We start from the raw sequence: 19,091 nt of genomic DNA on the forward strand, positions 1-19,091 counted from the left end.
AAGTTTTAAGTGACATAACATTACATTAACCTTACATAGACACGCAGGTTAGCTTAAATGGTGATTCTAAATTGCTTGTTGATGGGAATATGCAATTGTTGATGGTCATTTGTTGCTGTATGTCAACTCTGTTCATAGTGTGAAAGACTGAATAAATAGCCCCTTGAAATCTTGTCTTGGCCGACTCCCAGTGGTTTAACCTCTCACCTGGCTGCAGTGATGTTCAGGTGTACTCCAGGACACTGTGACATCCCTGTTCATCAAGTGTTACAGGTTCAGTTGAGCACACTGTCCACACTTTTCTGTAATGTCGGGTGTGGTCAGAGGTTAAACAGCTTCCTTTCAACGAGAAAGGACAGAAAAACACAACTTTTCTGTCGCTGCCTGGTGTCCAGATCAGACCGTTCAGACCGTCTCTCTTGGAAGGCATTCATAGTGTTGGACTCATGAAAAATGACAAAAATAGCTGCGTCAAGAATGAAAAAAAGACTAAAGAGGGACGTTCAAACCCGGACCCGTCACCTCTGCACAGCAGGCCAACCACAGCATGAATGTCAGATTGTCAGCTGCAGAGAAGTGCTGGCAGCTTAAAGGGATAGTTCACCCAAAAATGAAAGTTCAGTCGTCATCTACTCACCGTCATACTGATTGATGGTCTGGTTTTGTTTTTTAGTCCACAAATCACTGCTGCAGCTTCACAGGAAAACGGTGTTGCAGAATCTCTGAAATAGTTTAAGTGAAGGATGACCAGTTTTCAAACATTAAAAAAACCCCAACAGGATAGAAACAAATACTGCCTCCATGCTGCTCGTCTGGTGTAATTTAAGTCTCCTAGAGCCCCGACATGCCAAGCTGACTTGAAAAATGTTTATTTATTTTATGCCTGTGTGTGTTGTGATGGTATGTTGAGACTTTAGGAGACTTGGACTATGTCAGACGAGCAGTATGGATGAATTTTATCCATACTGGGGGGTCAGTTTTTTTGTGTTTGTACTGTATGTTTGAAAACTGGCCGCCATTCACTTACATTGTTTCTGCAATGTTATTTTCCTGTGAAACTCCAGTAGTGTTTTGTGGGCTAAAAAACTGAGGTTGAGTGTATAGTGACTGAATTATCAGTTTTGGGTGAATTATCCCTTTAAGCAGTATGCCAGTGTCAGACAACATATTTTCAACTGAGTCTGAGGCAAGCAATCACTCATAACAACCCAAATGCAGAAAGACTGTATTGATCACAAAGAAATCCAAATTTATTCATTGTGACAAAAAATCTAATTTTTTCTTCACTAGAAGAAGATTTGGAGGTCAAAGTCATACCAGCAGAGGCCGAGATGTCCTGTGTTTTTAGGCTTAAAAAAACATCTGACACTACATTACCCATAATGCAGCAAATGTCCATATCTTTCAAACCCCAGCACCCAGTTAAGGCAGAGTTTGATAATGAGGGTGAGTTACAACTTTCTAATCTTTAACCCTGACCTGAAACGGCCTCTGATATTGTTGTCAAAGTAATTTTCTCAGAGTTTAGAAAATTTCCTCAACAGCCACAGAAAACAACACACAACTACTTTTACAGGCTAAATAATCCTAACCCTGACAAGTAAACTGACCATTACATGTGAAATTGGCCATTATGTGTAAAAACAAAAACTTTTTCTGAAGCTTCATGAAAACTGTGACACGTGGTTAAAGCTCCAGAAAATATCTCTAGTTGACCTGGAGCTGCAAAGATAAGTGATGGCAGTTTTTACACATACTTTTTGGGCATGACTATAAAATAATGATGATGCCACATAAAGCGATGGACAGGCGTCATTACTTGTGCGACGCTACAACATTAAACTGCTTCGTCATAAATGCTCAGTGAGGTGTGGACTTCATCATCTGTCCATCTGTGGTACGCTTTCCTCTGTAACTCCATGTTGACAAATGAACGAAAAACAAGCTGGTTTGTCTGCTGCTGATTTGGCTGAAATAAAATACTGTGAGTATTCAACCAATCAGAAATGTTCATGCTCCAACCCCCAAAGTTGCTCAGTACGTGTTTTAACCACTGGGCCACCAGGACACCCAAGTTTCACTGAGGCAGCGTTCCAAACAGCTGTTGCACATGATGTCATACATCACTCAGATGTCTCTCTGTGGGGGATTCTGTCTTTAGGACCAGTCTTTATATCTTTAAATTGTATTATAAACATTAAGTGGTTCAAAATATGACTTGAACATAAACATCTCTGCACAAGTGTGTGTGTGTGTGTGTGTGTGTGTGTGTGTGTGTGTGTGTGTGTGTGTGTGTGTGTGTGTGTGTGTATTTCACCTTATTCTTCTTATTTCTGCAGATGACGGCCTTTTTGGTTGGTGTTCCCAGACGTGATGTGAAGAGAAGGAGCTGTGGTTACACATCATATGATCAGGAACCATCGAGTCACCACGATGGAGGCCAGAGGGCAGCTGATGAAACTGTGTCACGCTGCCTTCACTGTTTTAGATGAGTCATACTGTCTTTACATGAATCCACCCAGGGGAGACAGGTATGTTCTTCAGGTATGTCACTACAGGAGGAGTTTATATTCTCAGAATCATTCTTACCTTTAAGTTCTCTCAACTATTTATGGTTCATGAATCAACAGCTCCATCTAGTGTCTCTAACAGGGAACTGCATGTGGGAGGCAAAGCTTCAAAAACTTTCCAAACATTATTTCTGAGTTTCCAATAACATAAATTCTAAACATTTAAATGTATAATATGGCCAATTTTCACTTTAATATGTATAAACAGATATGCTATATATGTTTGACTGATTGATTTGTGTGCAAATCAAAAAGTAAATGAATTAAATGTAAAATGTGAGTGTAGGGAAAAACAGTTATAACTGTTTCCATTGTTAAAACGTTTTGGTAAATGTCTCTTTTATCTATACACACACTCATCCTCACCAAAGGAAAAATAATGATTCATTATCACTGAGCTCGAGAGGTCACTGAGGTGTGGCCTAGACTACTATTTAGTAGTGAGGACAAAAAATTATTATTTTAATTTATTGTGATTTTAGTTAACATGTTCAAATCTAATTTTGACAACCTCAGAGCACACAAAGCCCCCCGAACCCCAGGTTGGGAACCAATGACCCAGTTAAGTTCAGAGAAAGCTGTAACTTTATTGAAGGTGAGGGTGTGTTTACAGGGTTCCACGTTAATATTTAATTAATATAATTAAAAACTAAATTTTGTTATTTTTGCATGAAAAAATTACTGTAACCATTAACCTGTTATCAAAATAGGTTACCCCTCTTTTTTACCACTTGCCTAATCAGTTAGATTTACCTGACATGGCATTTTACTTGCAGAGGGCAAATGGGCAATCCTTACTGTTGAGTCCTGGGTTAAGTTGGTCACCTGTCGCTAACTTCTGAAGAAACATGGGATATATCAAAGACTGAGAAAAAACACATTAGCTCACCCTTGAATATGATTTCTGAGTCATACTTAGACAGTGGTGTCTAATGGTGTTTGTTGAACAATGAAAACAACTTCCATGATCCCATGCTGCCTCATGACATCATCAAACTACATCTTATGGTTTTGATATGAGAGTCCCCTAGCGGCAGAAACAGTGCATTTAAATAAATGACCACAGCACAAAACATAGAGCTTTAAATTTTTATAAGACTTATAAAAAAGAAAAAACATAACACAATAACCAAGGCATGTCATACATTGTGTTTTTTCTTTGTTTCTCTGAGGAGTATTTACAAACAGGCTTATGTACAGATAGCAATAACTCAGAAATGGAAAAAGCTACATATATTCTAGCACAAACAACCAGTTAGCATAATGATAATATATTTGTTATGTACAATGTAACTGGCAAGGCTAGAGGGAGAGAGAGAGAGAACATAACGATTCTGCAAAAGGTTTTAAATAACTTCAAGTATCGGTCTTGAGGTTTCATGGAGATTTTAGTCCGATGGGACGCAGATTTCCAGCAACACTGACGAGAAACCAAAAATCTGGTCGAGCTGCAAACCGTGTAGTGTGGCTGGGAAAGGACAGGAGGAGCTCTAGCCGTTAGAAGGGAAAAAAAACACATACAATGCAACAGACGTGGCAACACAGAACAATCACTTCTCCGATAAATGCCCACTTTTTTAGAACACAACCAAAAGGAAATCTCCTTTCCACATATAAAGTGATATCCAGCTTATTGACCTATAGCACCTTTGAGTAACAAATGTGCAACAGGCTGAAACAAACAAACAATAGGAGAACATACTGTAACTGGTCCTTGGGGAGGGAAATGATAACTGTTGACATCTCGAGTCCAACGCAACAGGTTTTAGAACAGTTCTCATGTGGGTTTATAACTAAACATCCTTGGTTTTTAAACTTCACAACATTCTGAGGCCTTTCATTGTCTTTCTCATGAAACCCACAACTCTCACTCTGGAAAATGATCTCCGTTGTAACGTTGTGTTCCATTTTAATAAAAAAAAAACAAAAAGAAAACATCATAGTAACTGCAAAAGAGTACCTTACATGTAAATCAAGGTCCAAATATAATGAAACCGTAGTCAGAATTGCACAGTTGTAGCTGTATGAAAAGAAGCTTGTTTGAGGAAATAATCTGGCTATTCTTCTAGGTTAGCAGTAGTTAGGTCTACTCTAATTAATATAGCCACTATTAAGAAAAGTGCAGCCTGAGCACAGGCCACTTGTCCTATTAACGTCTTCAAGTGCATGAAACACTAATGCTACTTCACGACGTTCATATAACAACACTGTAGGGCTTGACTGCCTCCCTTGTTTACATTTCAGTTTAGTGTATCCCGGAAGGAGAGGAAAAAAATGTCCATATACAACACGACACAGGCAGTGCCGTAGTCTCTGGAGTCCCCCCAAGGCGTGTCTCAAACGGCACCCGTCCAAGTGCACTGCTTTTGACAAGACTTGAACTGTCAGGAGCACCATACAGACTCTAGTGTAACTTTTTTTAAGACCTTAAAGTAGAGCAGCAAAGATTCAAATTTCTGTTCTTGTACAGCTCAAAATAAAAATCAGAAGCCAAACCCGGGCTACCAGAGGAGTAGAGTGAAATTTAGGACTGTCCTCTCAAAATTAGTGCATTTCCTGGGCAGCAGGGTACCATTTGAGAATCTGCTCTGATCAGCTGCACCACACCCCATCTGACACTTCTCCCCCTCAGCAGACGGTGAGGGGCTGTGGCTCGCTCTCACGTCGCTGGTTCTTCTTCAGCAGCTGGATGCGGTTGTGGCAGTAGAACTTGATGGCTCGCCAGTCGCGGTGGTTGCTGACTAGCAGGGGGCACTGCTGCAGGCAGCGCTCACAGTCGGCCTTGGCGGGGACTCTGAGCTCGGTGATGTTTTGGGTCAGGTGCTCCTCGACCGCGGCGCGCTCCGCCTCAGACCAGGGGCGCTTCAGGACGCCTCGCTTTCCTACAAGGGAGGAAATTAATGTGAGATCAGTGAGTTTGAACAGCTCCTCTCATTCAGCATGTAGTAGACCCCACCACCAAAAACTCACACTCTAAAAACTTCACTAACTTGTAACTGTGCACCATGCGAACACAGTGAGAGCTCACATGGACAAACCTCCCAAAAACAGTCACATTTTGCTTGAAAATTGGCTAAAACTATTTTAATCTATTATGTAAATATTTAGCAATTCATTTTATTTTGATCGAGTAATCATTGCAGCTAGAAAATTGTGATCTTCACGGTCATTCAAAATTTTCTGGACACCTTGTATTTTACTATATTTTGATCAATTTAAGACAGCGTCATTGTATCAGCAAAAACTATCTCACCACAAGCTCCATTTAGTAGTTGTTCTAGAGCTTTCAATCACAACACATCGTCTTAATTAGCAGATAGTTTGCTCTGCTGTCACTGAATTACAAATTTGTTTTCTGTCCTGTCTTTTTTTCTGAGCACTTAAAGAACTTCACATTCATGTCGGCTTAGAAGCTGAGGTTCAAACTTCATTCTCCATATGCTGATTTAGATCAAGTGATGTGATCAAAAGCTCCAGAACAGTTATTAAATGGACCTTTTAGTCTTTTGAACTTCTGTTAACAAAGCCAAGAATAAACTGTGAACCTCTGTGTTTAGCAGTTGTACATACACTGACAATATCGTTGTCTGAGAACTGATAGTACTTAAACAACAGGTCCTAGAGAGCCGCATGCATCCAAACAAGGACTGCCATTCTGAATACTTTTTTGTAAGCCACAGTGTTCCTGCATTCAAAAATACTTGAAAAAGTGTTTGTACTTTTCTGATTCCAGCGTGGCTAAGACAATGGCTTGAAAGCTTTGTTTTGAGACAACAGCTGCCTTCACAGGTTTGTTTTTCCACTCTGTTTGCTGTATAAATGTGGGACTTATAAACCCCGAATTGCCTGGTTTTGATATATTGCTGACATTTTTGGAAAAATTAAAACAGGGCCCATTTGTTGTCTGCTTGCTTGTAATAGAAAAAAACAAGATCAACAATTTTGAGACGAGCAAGACTCTAATGGTCTTCATTTTTGCTGCTAGTTGCCTGACCACACTATTTAATGCCAGGAATATTGTCTTCTGAAATGTTAAAAAGCCCCAACAAATTGAGAGGTTCCTCTTGAAACACAGAAAATGTTCAATACATGCTTCATGGTTTTGACAGACACTTCTCACACTGAGGTTCAGATTAGTGTGCATTCAGAAAGTGAGAAAACACTGATTGTCTATAATATCAATATTAAAAGTAGGGATAGGAATTTTCACTCCCAATTAGATCATTTTCAATCAATTACAAAATCATTATCATTCTTGACTTCACTAATATATTAACATATATTGATAGCCATAAGTGAAAATTGACAGAAAATGTATTAATATTTTTGGCTTTTTTTTTTTTTGGCCAAATTCTTTGGTTCCAGCTGCTTGATTGATTTGAAGATGTCAGTTTGAGAAATTGTGATGGCCATTTTTCAACTCAGACTAAATAACTAATCAATTCGCTGGAAAAGAAATAATGAAAATAATCATTAATCACTGCCCGTCTGTATCAGACTAGACATGTCAAGATAATTACGTTTTCTACTTAATAGTAGATTTATAGACATGACCTTAATGATCTTTGCTGATCTCAGTATTGCATGTTTGTTTGTTTATTTGTTTGTTTTTTAACATATGGATGTCACCAACATTTCAGTCAAAAGAAACCAGCCAGAGGAAACAGCTGGGTTTCCCTGCCATTATAAGACTGGGGCTCAGTGCCTAAACATTATTTTTCATAGCGCACGAAAAGCTGAATGAACAGAAAAAAACTACATGAAGACACGTTTTGCTGTCTTTTCTGGTTGCTCTGCTTCTGTCCTCTTGTTATCTGCACTGGGTTGGCATTTCTTCAGGTGAAGATAAACTATTACTCAAGCAAGCAATTGCTTTTTTTCTCCACGATTGCTTAATTCCAGCCAGAAAGTTTTGAAGAACAAGTCCAAGTGGACTGGTTTCAAAGACACAAACCACAGCTCCGGTGCGGGAACATCTTTGGTTTAAGATGCAGCAACTCAAAGTGGCAATACAACTAACCTGTGACTCTGACTGACTTATATCTGTGTGCCAGTTGTTTAATGTTTAAGTGCAATAATGGATAATAGAGCCAGAGATTTTATTTCATTTATGGTTTTGGTTATGTGGCTTTATTTTTATGAATGTTTTACATATGTGATTTCATTTTTTACATTACAATTCCAATGTGTAAATACTCTTAATAATTAAAAATGTATTTCTCTTTGAAAGGGTGTACTTGCATTATTATGCTATTATATGATTATTATATCAGTGGCATAAAATGGTCTTACAATAAGAATTGTTTATCGCACTTATTTCTGGGACAATATATCATCCAACAAAAGTAGTCATTGTGACTGGGCTATATCAGAGTTGTAATTAATCTGAAATGGAAATCGCTGTATATCAAAAATGCATGTCTTTTAATATGCAATAATTTGTATCTTCCAGGATATCAAACTTATTGAATGTTTTTCATCAGATGCAGAAGATCCTAACAATGACAGTAAAATTTGTAATCGGTCCCAACAGCAAGTATGATGGAACAGGGAGAACTCTGGCAGCAGCAAGCAGAAATGTCATTAATCCAGGTCTTTTGTCACTTTAAAAGGGGAATTCTGAACTGGTTCACACCGTTTTGTCTCTGTTGTATGTACTCTCAGCAGTAGGCATTCCTTCGTATTTGACCAGTGAACTTTGCCTGCTGGGATAAACATGTATCAGTACACTTTGTGCTTCACCTTCAAATACTGACTTGGAACCTGTCTGAGGAGCAAAACAGCTTGAACTGCCCATGTTGTGAATGTTGTCTCTCCTCCCTCTCCTTGGACTACACTCTATTCTTACTTTTTCCTTGCTTTTGTCACCGTTTTCCACATTATAACAGCATTTTCCCTTTATTGTTTAAGCACTGGTATTATTAAGTTTTGTTTTGTTCTATTTTGTTCTATTTTGTTTATTTGGACTTTTGTTTTTCAGGTGTGTCTGCAAGGTTTTTTCAAATCTCACCTGTGCAATTTATTTAGTCATTTATCTTCCTGCGTTTTGGTAAATTGTGCTATTACACCTGTTCTAGAAACCCAAACAAACCTGATGTGGGCTGACCTGAGCCTCTCCTGCGGTTTGCAGGTGGAGGTGGAGGAGGTGGAGGTGGTGGTTGGGTGTTCTTGAGCTTCTTGGGTCGTCCCACCCGCCCGTTGTTCTTGCCCTTCCTGACATACAGCAGGGTAGGTGTGGGGTTCGGGGCAGGGGCAGGGGCAGGCGCCTCGGGCTTCTCCTTCACCTGCTCCCCTTCAGACTCTCCCTCTGAGTACGAATCCGCAGAGTTTCCTGACATGACTGGACAGAGGGAGGGGATGGAAAAGTTGCAGGGAAAGGGGAGGCATGAAAGGAGAGGAAAGAAAGAGCAAAACTTAATTGGTCTAATACAGTGGTTCTCTTTTCAGTAATGTACCCCCTATGAAACATTTTTTCAGCGTTTCTGCAAGTTTCAACAAGTTATATTTTAGAGTTTTTAAGACCTTTTTAAGACCATTATGAATGCAATTTACCTATTTCACCCCCCTGCCAGAAAAAAAACACATGAATTTCCCATGTTTTCCACATGTGGCCACATGTGATCACATGTAAGATGCTGCCACATGTTGCATGTGTCTCACATGGGAACATACATATTATACCATGAAAATTTTCCAAAACTACATGTTTCCCATGTGCAAAGAAGATGTTGAAAGAAGAAGATGATGTTAAAAACACATGTGATTTTGCACATGTGACATTCATGTGTTTTTCTGTAAGGGCCATATTGGCAAAAAGATAGGTTAATTACTTATTAATTAATTAAAATGACTTAATCTCTTAATGAAATTTTCCAATCAAAATCCCATAATGAAAAGGACCATCCACACCGAGAACTATAACTATAAAAATATTGTTTTAAAAATTATTCTAACTCAAGTTGCAGTCCAGACTCTGAACTCAGAATCAGATTGAACTGGTCATAATTTGTTTCTATTTTCAGTTTCTTTTTCACTTCTTTCTCCATGTTTTCAGCTGTATTGCTGCTACGGATCAAACATGACCATCAACCATCCATCTTCTTGATTTTCATCTGTCATTCAATACCAAAACTGGCGTCCTGCTCACAATGAACATGATTGCATTTGTTGCTTTCTTGTTCTGGGAGATTGTATGGCAGTTGACTGTGTTCCGCAGTTAACAATGATTGAAAACAGGAATATTTGAATATAAAATGTGGTTTAATCAAACATACATTTACGTTTTTTAATTGAACTTATTATAGTGTAATTATTTTTGGAATGATGTATGACTGATATTTTTTAAATTAACATTTTTTGCCACTTAAGGCTAGTAAATCACTTTCATAATTAGGCAAGAGGTAAAAAATAATTAAACACATTGTTTTGCTGTTCCAGAGCTGATGATGGAAGTAGATAGGCAGTAAGCGAACCATCTTGCTTCCTTTTTCATCTGTGTTTAGAGTTGCACATGCACAGTACCAATCGGGCACTCAAAAGAACAAGGTGGTGGGTAAAGACAAAATCTATGAGCTGACGTACAAGTGAGCATTTTAATTATCCTGGAAACAGGAGTTTAGTTGGCTGGCATTAGAGGATGTGAGCATAAAGATGTATTGCACCGTTGCAAGTGTGAGACTGAGGCTGATAAAACGGGGTAATTTTGAAAGGCAGGTCAAGTTTCTGAAAAATCTTGCTTGAGTTAGTAAAGCCAACAGCATCTCATTTGCATGGCATGTTAGACTGCTGCCAATAACCCCCTACCTGATGCTTGTATCAGGTAATGTATCATGTTTCAAAAAAACAGTAGTAATAATAGTTCCACTAGTTACCTTGTTGTGATAACAGCTAATAAATAAAAGAAACTGTATTGGGGCAACTAAAACTGAGATTGAGATATCTTGACCAACTGGGCAAGTGAAAAAACACAGCAAAACCCCCCTCCCAAAAAAACCTAAACACTGAACTCTGCATTTTCTCGAATCAAACACCCTTTGTTCACACACAAGCATCCACAAACTGGAAGAAAGGTCCTAATCTTTTTCCAGTCAGGGGATGTTTGACTCCATGAAGTTAGGGATTATGCAGCTCATCTTAGACACCAGAAGATCAGTCTCACTCATTCATTCAGCCATCCAAACATCTCACCATCCAGTTCCAGACAGATGTGGTTCAGGCTCATTCCTCTGAACAGTACTCCGTCTCTCTCTCCACACAGCACCACTCGGCCCACTCTACCCATCAGGCCTGGGTCTTGGCCAATTCCGGCACAGTTCTGTGTCACATGGTACTCCCTCTCCAAGAAGTGCTCCAGCCTCTCCACAGCGCTGCCTCCAGGCTGCCCGGGCTCCTCTCCTTCTCCCAGGAGCAGCAGCTGGGTCAGTATAGCTACCTGCCGGCGGACCCTGGTCTGGGTCAGGGCACGGGGGTTGCGGGTGCCGCTTGAGCGAGCCAGGCTACGTAGCAGGTCAGTACCTCGCAGCGGAGTGGCGGGTGAGTGGTAGGGCCTGGCAAACACATATGGGTTTGCGGGGTCGACTCCCACATCCTGCCGTGTCTGCAGCAGGAGTTCCAGGCAAGGCTCACAATGAGGAGGGAGGATGAGGGGTTGGACCCGTCCACGTTTTCCCTGCACCCCGACTCGAGGAAGGTGAGGAAGCACTAGGCGCTCAAAAGGAGAGAGGGAGGCTTCCAGTGGGGTGAGAGCTGGAGGGGCTCCAGGAGGGACAGGAACGGGACACTGGGGAGTGACGCGAGCACGATATTCAGCGATGGACAGCTTGGAGACCTCACACTCACGTCGCCGGTTGTACAGGATGAGGAGAGCCAGGCTGGAGTGACAAAGAAGGCGCCAGGCCTCTGCTGACTGGAGCTGCCGAGACAGAGACAAGAAGGCCGAGTGCTGCAGCCGGCGAAGGTACAAAACCAGAGAGGACAACGAGGAGAGGAGGGGCAGCAAATGGTGACGGCCCGAACTACTGAAAAAAAGAGAGAAATAGAGCAGTTAGTTCATTTAGTCACTTTAATAGTATTAGTTAACATTACTTTACAAGAACTTAGTAGTAATTTGTTTCAGTATCTCACAATCTAACCATACAAAAAATATTAGTATACCAGCAATCATGTTACTGCAGAATGTGGCAGGTATTAGGGGTAAACTTTCAGATGATCTGTGTACAAAATTCTGTTTTACATTATATTCATTATCAATTTATCTGCAAATTATTTTCAAACATTTTCTCAAATCCTCACATTTGAGAAGTTGAAATCCTGCCGAGCTTAAACTTGCACAGATTTTCATGCTTTCCCATGGTGTAAAACAATGGCTCCTGAGCATCCAGTCATTTTGATAATAATATGACTGTGAGTCAGACTGTTGCATGTCAGTAAATGTTCTTAGATTCTGGTGTTAGTTCTCTGTGTTTCTGCCCAATGTTCTGGCACCAGACCTAGGGGAAATCTGGACTAGCAACAATTGTTACGCAGGCTAGTAGGCTTTGTGTGGTCATTAAACAGTATAAACAGTTTAACCGTGGATCAACAGAGAAAGGACCGAAGTTAGCATCTCGTTAATCCCAGATCTTGTTGAGCTGAGCTTGCAGCTACGGTCTGGATCCACAGTGGCACCACCATCTACTGATGTTAAAAGTGTATTAATTTGATGTAAAGAGTGTTGGAACAGTTCAATTTTTAATTTAAAATAGGGTGGTATATTGGTTATTGTAGTTAAATTCAACCTTTTTTCCTCCTGTTTTTTTTTTTTTTTTGTCATTCAAATCAGTACCATTTTTAATCCTACTTGTTAGAACAGCTTATTAATTAGTTATTAAGTGATTTCAACCTAATTATTACTCCATTTATAAATAATTTATGGGGTAGTTGTATTGTAAATTAAAAATGCAAACTGTCAATAAAAACTGAAATAAAATATTGTTATTATTTATTATTATTTTTATTAAATATTTTATTTTTTTAATATATTTCATCGAGGTGTTTTATATTTTCTGTCATAAATTTTTGAGTGTTTCATACAGTCATTAAAAATTGATTTTTAAAAATTGTCTAACATGTACCACCTTAAATTAATAACATTTAAAATAGAGTTACCCTGTTAATATTTATGTTTGTTTGAAAAATGTGGTGCTCTTTATGTAACTTATGTTTTATTTTGATGTGCATTTTAACAGGTCACATGACCAGAGTTTAGTTAAGGGCACAACTGCGACATTATGGATCAGGGCCAATGCAGCTAGAGGAAAAACATACAGCCCTAAAATAAACACATTCTGCACAGTCCAAGAGGTATTCATGGTAATTTATGATTTCATATATGTTTCATATTTGTGCATAATGTTTGTTGACATGAATAATTTGACACATTGTGTGTTGCTGTGCTAACATGTCTGGGCCTGTCTATCAACAGATACTAGCTTGACAGACTTAAAAATAACAGAGATGTATATTTGTATGAGATGTATATTTGTATGAGATGTATATTTGTATGAGATGTATATTTTCTGCTGATGAAAAGAGAGAGTTTAAATAAATATTCAAAAAACTGTATAATTCATGTTCATTATTTCATTGGATCAATGTAGTTACATAAACTATCAAATGTTTAAAATTGTTCCCTCAGTTTTGTGTTAATAGAGTAGACAAATTGACTGCTTAATCAATAATGAAAATAATTCATAGTTGCAGCCCTACAGCCCTACTCTCAAATGTGCTCACAAAGCAGGGAAAGACGTCAGAGTTACCTCAGCAGGTCTTTCTCCTTGTCTTCTGTCCCACTCTCATCTTCCACCTCCATCACTCCATTCTCCTCCTCCTCGTCCTCTTCCTCATCTTCCTCATCATCCTCCTCCTTTGGTGGCTCCATCTCTTTGGCCGACTTGCTGCTGAAGGACTGAGGGCACACCACCTCAACATCCTCCTCCTCTTTGGGCCTCTTCACCTCCACAACCTCCACATCTTCTTCATCTTCGTCCTCTTCATCCTCTTCCCCCTCCTCGTGCTGTATTTCCTTCTTCATCCTCCTCATCGCCCCCTTTCTAGACTGTGTCACAGCCGCAGGGGGCGGGCTCCTCTTTAAGACCGACACCGGCACCGCGTTCTGTCCCCGTGGCGGAGTCAGCACGGGCGGGTTGGAGTTTCGTCCAGCAGAGGCAGGGGATTGGTTGGCTGCTGTGAGACGGGGCGGTGACATGGAGAGGTCCTGGACACCGCTCTGTGGAAGATCTGAGCTGCGACTCTGTCCCGCACCTTGTGACGACTTTGAGTGCTGTTGAGAGTGCGTGTGCGCTGTGGTGTGGTTTGTGCTCTGTGCGTGCAGGCGGGGCATTTGTGTGTAGCGCTCCACCAAGGCGGAGCACACCTCTGGTTGGTGGGCGTGGTGTTTGTCTAAGTGGCGGCCCAGGGAGCGGAAGTGGCGTCCACAGTACTCGCAGGTTTGGCGCATGGAGTCTATGGACACGCCTCCTCTGGGGACGTTTACGTTGCTTGAGGCGTTGGAGCCCAGCGGCGCCGGAGCTTTGAACACAGGCTTAGCTGAAGAGGAGGAGGAAGAAGACGAGCAGGGAGGGGAGGACTGTGCAGGAAGGTGGGATGAAGGACGGCTGTGAGGAGGAATGCTGGTGGGAGAGGCTGATGGTGGCCGCCCAGGTGGGGTCCGATGGGGAGTCTTTTTCTTTGAAGGAGTGCCACGCCGTTTTTTGCGACGCCGTAGTGCACGCCCGCGGGGGCTGGCGTTGTCCTCGTCGCCAGCGTCTGAGTCACTGGCGTCAGAGTGGGAGATGGGGGAGGAGGAGGGGGAGAGGGACCAAGATGGAGTGACGTAGTCCTGCTGCTGCTGCTGTTGTCGCTGCTGCTGGGCTGTCAGAGAGAGAGGCTCATCCTCCTGGAAGTGACAGACAGTGACAGGGTGGGGGAAAAAAACAGAGCATGTTATCTTCTGTCTAGAGACTCTTTTTACTCATACAATGTTTTAAAAAATGTGAGTAAGTTTCCATATTATTTTTGTTGTAACAAGTAACCTTATAGATAACTTTTCAATTAATGAAAAATTTCCTTTTTTGTAAACTTTTCAAAACTGAATTTCCTTACTTTGTTTCCCTGTATTTTAAGTTTATTTTACCAGAATAACAACTAAATATGTATTATAAGACATTTAAAGGACAGTAAGTTTTTTTAGTGGGGTTGTATGAAGTACTTATCCCTAGTCAGTATAATATTACCTACAGTAGATAGCAGTCCGCATGCACTTAGTTTGAAGAAGCAGCAGGAGTACCAGTGGAGGAAGCTAACTATTGCACTGCTGTGGAAAGGGTCAGCAGCAAAACATAGTTTTGCCACCTAAAAAAAGCCCACCTCGAAAAATCAGTATATGCTATATTTCCACCACTTTACCTTGCTGGTCACAGTCTTTTCAAATAGCTGTTACATACAAGCCAAGCATCACTTTTTCCAAAGCAACCAGACTCCTTTGGTCAAAAACAGTAATTTAACATTGCAGAATATGGGAGTTGTACTCCCATATTTTACAGTGAGTCTGGTGGTTTTTGAGAGAGCAGTTTGGCTAATATAACCATGGTTTCCCATTGGAAAAGGGAAAAGTCTGACACCAAGGCAAGGTGGTGAAAATATTCTAAATATAGAGTACACTTAACCTGATATTAATTTTTTTAGGTCTGTTATTTAGGTGGCTAAAATATGTTTTGCTGCTGGCCCTAGATATGTCCCTCATACAGCCCCCTTCAAAAAAAAAAAAACTTAACTATCCCTTTAAGTCTCAATATCTGGAGGAAAAAAAATCTACCAACTGCCCAGAAGTGCATTTTCCCCAAACAACAGAGGTCACTGACACCACTTAACACCACTAAACCACTGGGATCTTTCAACTAACTACCCAGAGATGTCAGCACCATGCCACAGGTTGGCTCCATCGCAGTTTGAATGCTGCTGCTGACATTACTGCACGGATGTATTAAATTTTCACCAGTCTAATCAGATACACAGTCAGGAGAGTCATTAAATTTTAAAGCAATAAGTAAAAGGTGAGCATCACTGGCAAGAGAATCAACAGTGCATTGTCTGCACACAAATGATTGCTGAGGTGATTGCTGCAATGTTTCCCAATCACACCATTTAGGAGAGAAAAGAGGCAGCAAAATGACACTATGCATAAACAGGTAAAATTACTTGCCGTTTTACTTTAAGGGAGTTTAACTTGATGATTACTTGTGCTATTACTACACATAATAAAACTATTATCCAGAGGAGGGGGAGGAACACTTGATGATAATGACTATGCTGTGTCCAACATCAGTGTTGTTCACCCACATCCAGACAGGTGGCATCCTGCAGGCACCACAGCGCATCACCACTGCATCAACATTTGCTCACAACTTAATTGTTTTAATTATACAGAATCAGAGCTGTTTATTATATATAGAACACACCATTTGTGAGAAATGGACTCTAGAGAAGAATTAAGTATGAGATACAATGAATTTCCTGTATGTATTCAAAACAAACTCAGTCTCTCACACAATGATTTTTCTGTCAACGTTGGATTTTTTCTTAGGAAAATATCACTGGTTTGGCTGAGAGACAGTCAGAACAAACTCCGCTGTGCAGCTAAACAAACCCACAAATGTTTATTTTTATGATGATCACAAAGTTTCCAAAGAACGGACAACTTTGGGGGAAAACATGTCTCAAACATATTTTTATGACACTACAGTTACCTTTTTAAACAGTTATGGAAAAACATTAACATTAATTTGGAGTTGTGTTTCTGGCCATGTGATGAATTTACATCCAAAATTCACGCTCAGTTTTTGGTCTCTACTAACTTGACCAACCAATATGGGCTTTTCAATGGCTGATGCCCATGCCAATATTTAGAGAGCAGGGAGGCCAATGGCCAATATATAATGCCAATATCAAAACAAAAGAAATCATGTATATTTACATTATTCTCTGAACATTACAATCTAATATACACAGTGATCTTACCCAATAACATGTTGTCTTACATTAAATTTGTATGTACTAATGAAACATACTGTTCCATATTTTTCTATATTTTTTATTTTATCTCTTCAGCAAATCCAATCAATCACCTTCCCAAAACTCACATTGGGGAGTGTTAGCATCGTTCCACAGCAGCCACCACGACAAGGCTGCCTGCCAATATGTCTGCAGACATTTTTTTTTTTTTGTTTATCAGCCTCGTGAGTGCAGGCATCAGCTGAGCTATTGCGAGATCCAGATAATCAACAGGCCAATCAATTAATTGGCAAATCACCAGTTTTTAGAGCTTTTCGCTGATAACAGCTGACTTCTGCGGCCAAAAATGACGCTGTGAGAGCAGTGAGAGTGAACCACACAGTTGTGGTCCGCACATCTACAAAGCTAAGAGAAGCAGACGGGAGCTGCAGGTTATTGTATTGTTATCACAAAAATAATTATATAGCCATTTTAAATGATGCACATGGCATTTTTCCATTTGAAGTAAAGTAGCACAGAGTTGCGGTTTTAAATATTGAATACAATGTAAACAACATATAGCTTCAACAAATAGCTGGAACGAGCTGATAAAGAATAAATATGTTGGCTGTCTGACAGAGACAACCTTTCAGCCAATTAAAGAGAAAATACAAGGTAACCGAATGAATATTGAAGAGTTACACATTATTTAATTGTCAAGTGATATTTATATGTGTTGACATTTAATTCAAGAAAACTTTACTAACTTCATAACTGGTGATAACTGGTTAATATTTAGAGAAAGTAATTTAGGAAAATGCTACCTCTGAAAACTCTGGGTGTGAGGCAGGTTAAATTGAAGTTGACACTTGGTGCATATCTAGTTGTCTCTTTTTCAAATAATAAAACTGATGTTTGCTCCATCTGTGTGCTTTTAGGAAACAGTGGTGTTTTTCGCTTACCTTTTTGATATTGTTGTTATTCTCTGTGTCTGAGTTAACCTCGTGTTGTGCTGGAGACACAGTGCCACGGAAACCCTGTGGGACACAGAGCAGTCACATTAAAAACAGCCGGCACACTGCTCATTAATGTTTGCCATCACAATCAGCCGCAGCTGTCACTCAGAAAGCAGGAGGACACCCCTCCACAGTTGGTCAGGAACACCGAGGTTGATTAGGACTCCAAATCTCCCACTAACAAGCCAAACAGGAGAAGTGAAAAGAGACTGGCTTTCAAACACTCTCAACTTTTCATAAGCAGTACACATGGGGTTTATCAATCAGGCTGGAATACCAGGAACACAACAAATCAATCAGCCAATAACAGAAACCTAAAAAGATCTGTTTTAGACTTTAACTGTACCAAATTTAAGATACTAAAATACAGCTTTGAACCGCGGTCCCACTTAAACCTCAGGTGTCAATTTCCCAATTTTCTGAATTTAATTTCCATGAACAGGTTCTGGTACCATCATCATCATTTTGTTGAGTAAATTGATCCAATCTAATGAGATCCATTAAAGGAACAGATGTCATGTTATAACCATGGTTACTGTTGCTAAAGCACTATAGGTAGAGAGAGAAATGGAGCTCAGCCATCACCATGGTAACCCCATGCCTTGCTTAGCTTTGTGTGTGTGTGTGTGTGTGCGTGCGTGTGTGTGTGTGCCCAACAGACAGTGAGTGTGTGAAGCTGATCAACGGTGTGTGAATACACATATGGTTGCCTATCTGAAGTCATCAGAGACTATGCAGTGTGTGAACATACTTCTACACTTCTGAGCACCAAGTAACCAAGGGCAGACAGGTAAAGGAAATTGAAATATGAGATCATTTTAGATAAAGTGACTGGTTTTTGATTAGAAATTGAGTTTAGAGTGGAGGTTACATTTATGTTTTGGTTCAGGTTAGGTTAAGAATTAAAATTAGACTGTAAAGCCAGAACAAGGCTGAGCAGCTCTGCTCAATCAAAGACATAATATCCTAGAGCTGCATTGTGTTCTGGTCTATTGAGGCTACTGCTGGTGAAGAAGACTGATGCATTTTCCTCTTTTACGACTAATTTCTCCCCCAGTGACTTTTGAACATCAGTGTAAAATGGTGAGTCCATAATTTTACACAAAGCAACATTTCTTGTTAGTTTTTTGGATTGCTGACAATATTTTCTTCAACTGGAAATCAGGTTGTCTATATTTGACCATTTATCAACGAATAGCTTGGTATCACTTGTAGTTGTCCAGCAGATGGAAATATCAACAGCCAAAATGTCTGGTATTATATGCCAAATGCCAAAAAGATCATATAACATAAAAAAAAAAACACTTTTAAAGAATTATAGTGAATTACTTTGAAGCTGGCTGCACACTGCACATAGAGCAGTATTAAACATTTACTTACAAGAATGACATTAATTGGCATTATCCACAGTACTGAAAGGAGCATTGAAGGATTTAATTCAATTAGCATTTAACCTTTTGTTTTGTTATATATGATT

General features: G+C 39.9%; 1 protein-coding gene across 4 annotated transcripts in view; it reads right to left on the reverse strand.

Annotated features, from left to right (window-relative positions):
- Window positions 1-3,645: 3,645 nt before the first annotated feature.
- Window positions 3,646-19,091, reverse strand: part of LOC146329960 (uncharacterized) — a 28,830-nt gene continuing 13,384 nt past the window's right edge. The window contains exons 5-9 of one of the 4 annotated variants that reach the window (XM_084715349.1): window positions 17,561-17,635; window positions 13,367-14,505; window positions 10,758-11,584; window positions 8,677-8,910; window positions 3,646-5,452 (exon numbers count right to left, since the gene is read on the reverse strand). In XM_084715349.1, the coding sequence (XP_084571475.1) occupies window positions 5,199-5,452; window positions 8,677-8,910; window positions 10,758-11,584; window positions 13,367-14,505; window positions 17,561-17,635 (2,529 nt within the window). In that variant the 3' untranslated portion in view covers window positions 3,646-5,198. Of the gene's footprint in view, window positions 5,453-8,661; window positions 8,911-10,757; window positions 11,588-13,366; window positions 14,506-17,560; window positions 17,636-19,091 lie in introns of all 4 variants that reach the window. The other 3 variants (XM_084715346.1, XM_084715347.1, XM_084715345.1) reach the window with 3 other exon arrangements.

Source organism: Lutjanus erythropterus, chromosome 3, assembly GCF_056507025.1.
Source record: "Lutjanus erythropterus isolate fLutEry1 chromosome 3, fLutEry1.hap2, whole genome shotgun sequence".
NCBI classification, from domain to species: domain Eukaryota; kingdom Metazoa; phylum Chordata; class Actinopteri; order Lutjaniformes; family Lutjanidae; genus Lutjanus; species Lutjanus erythropterus.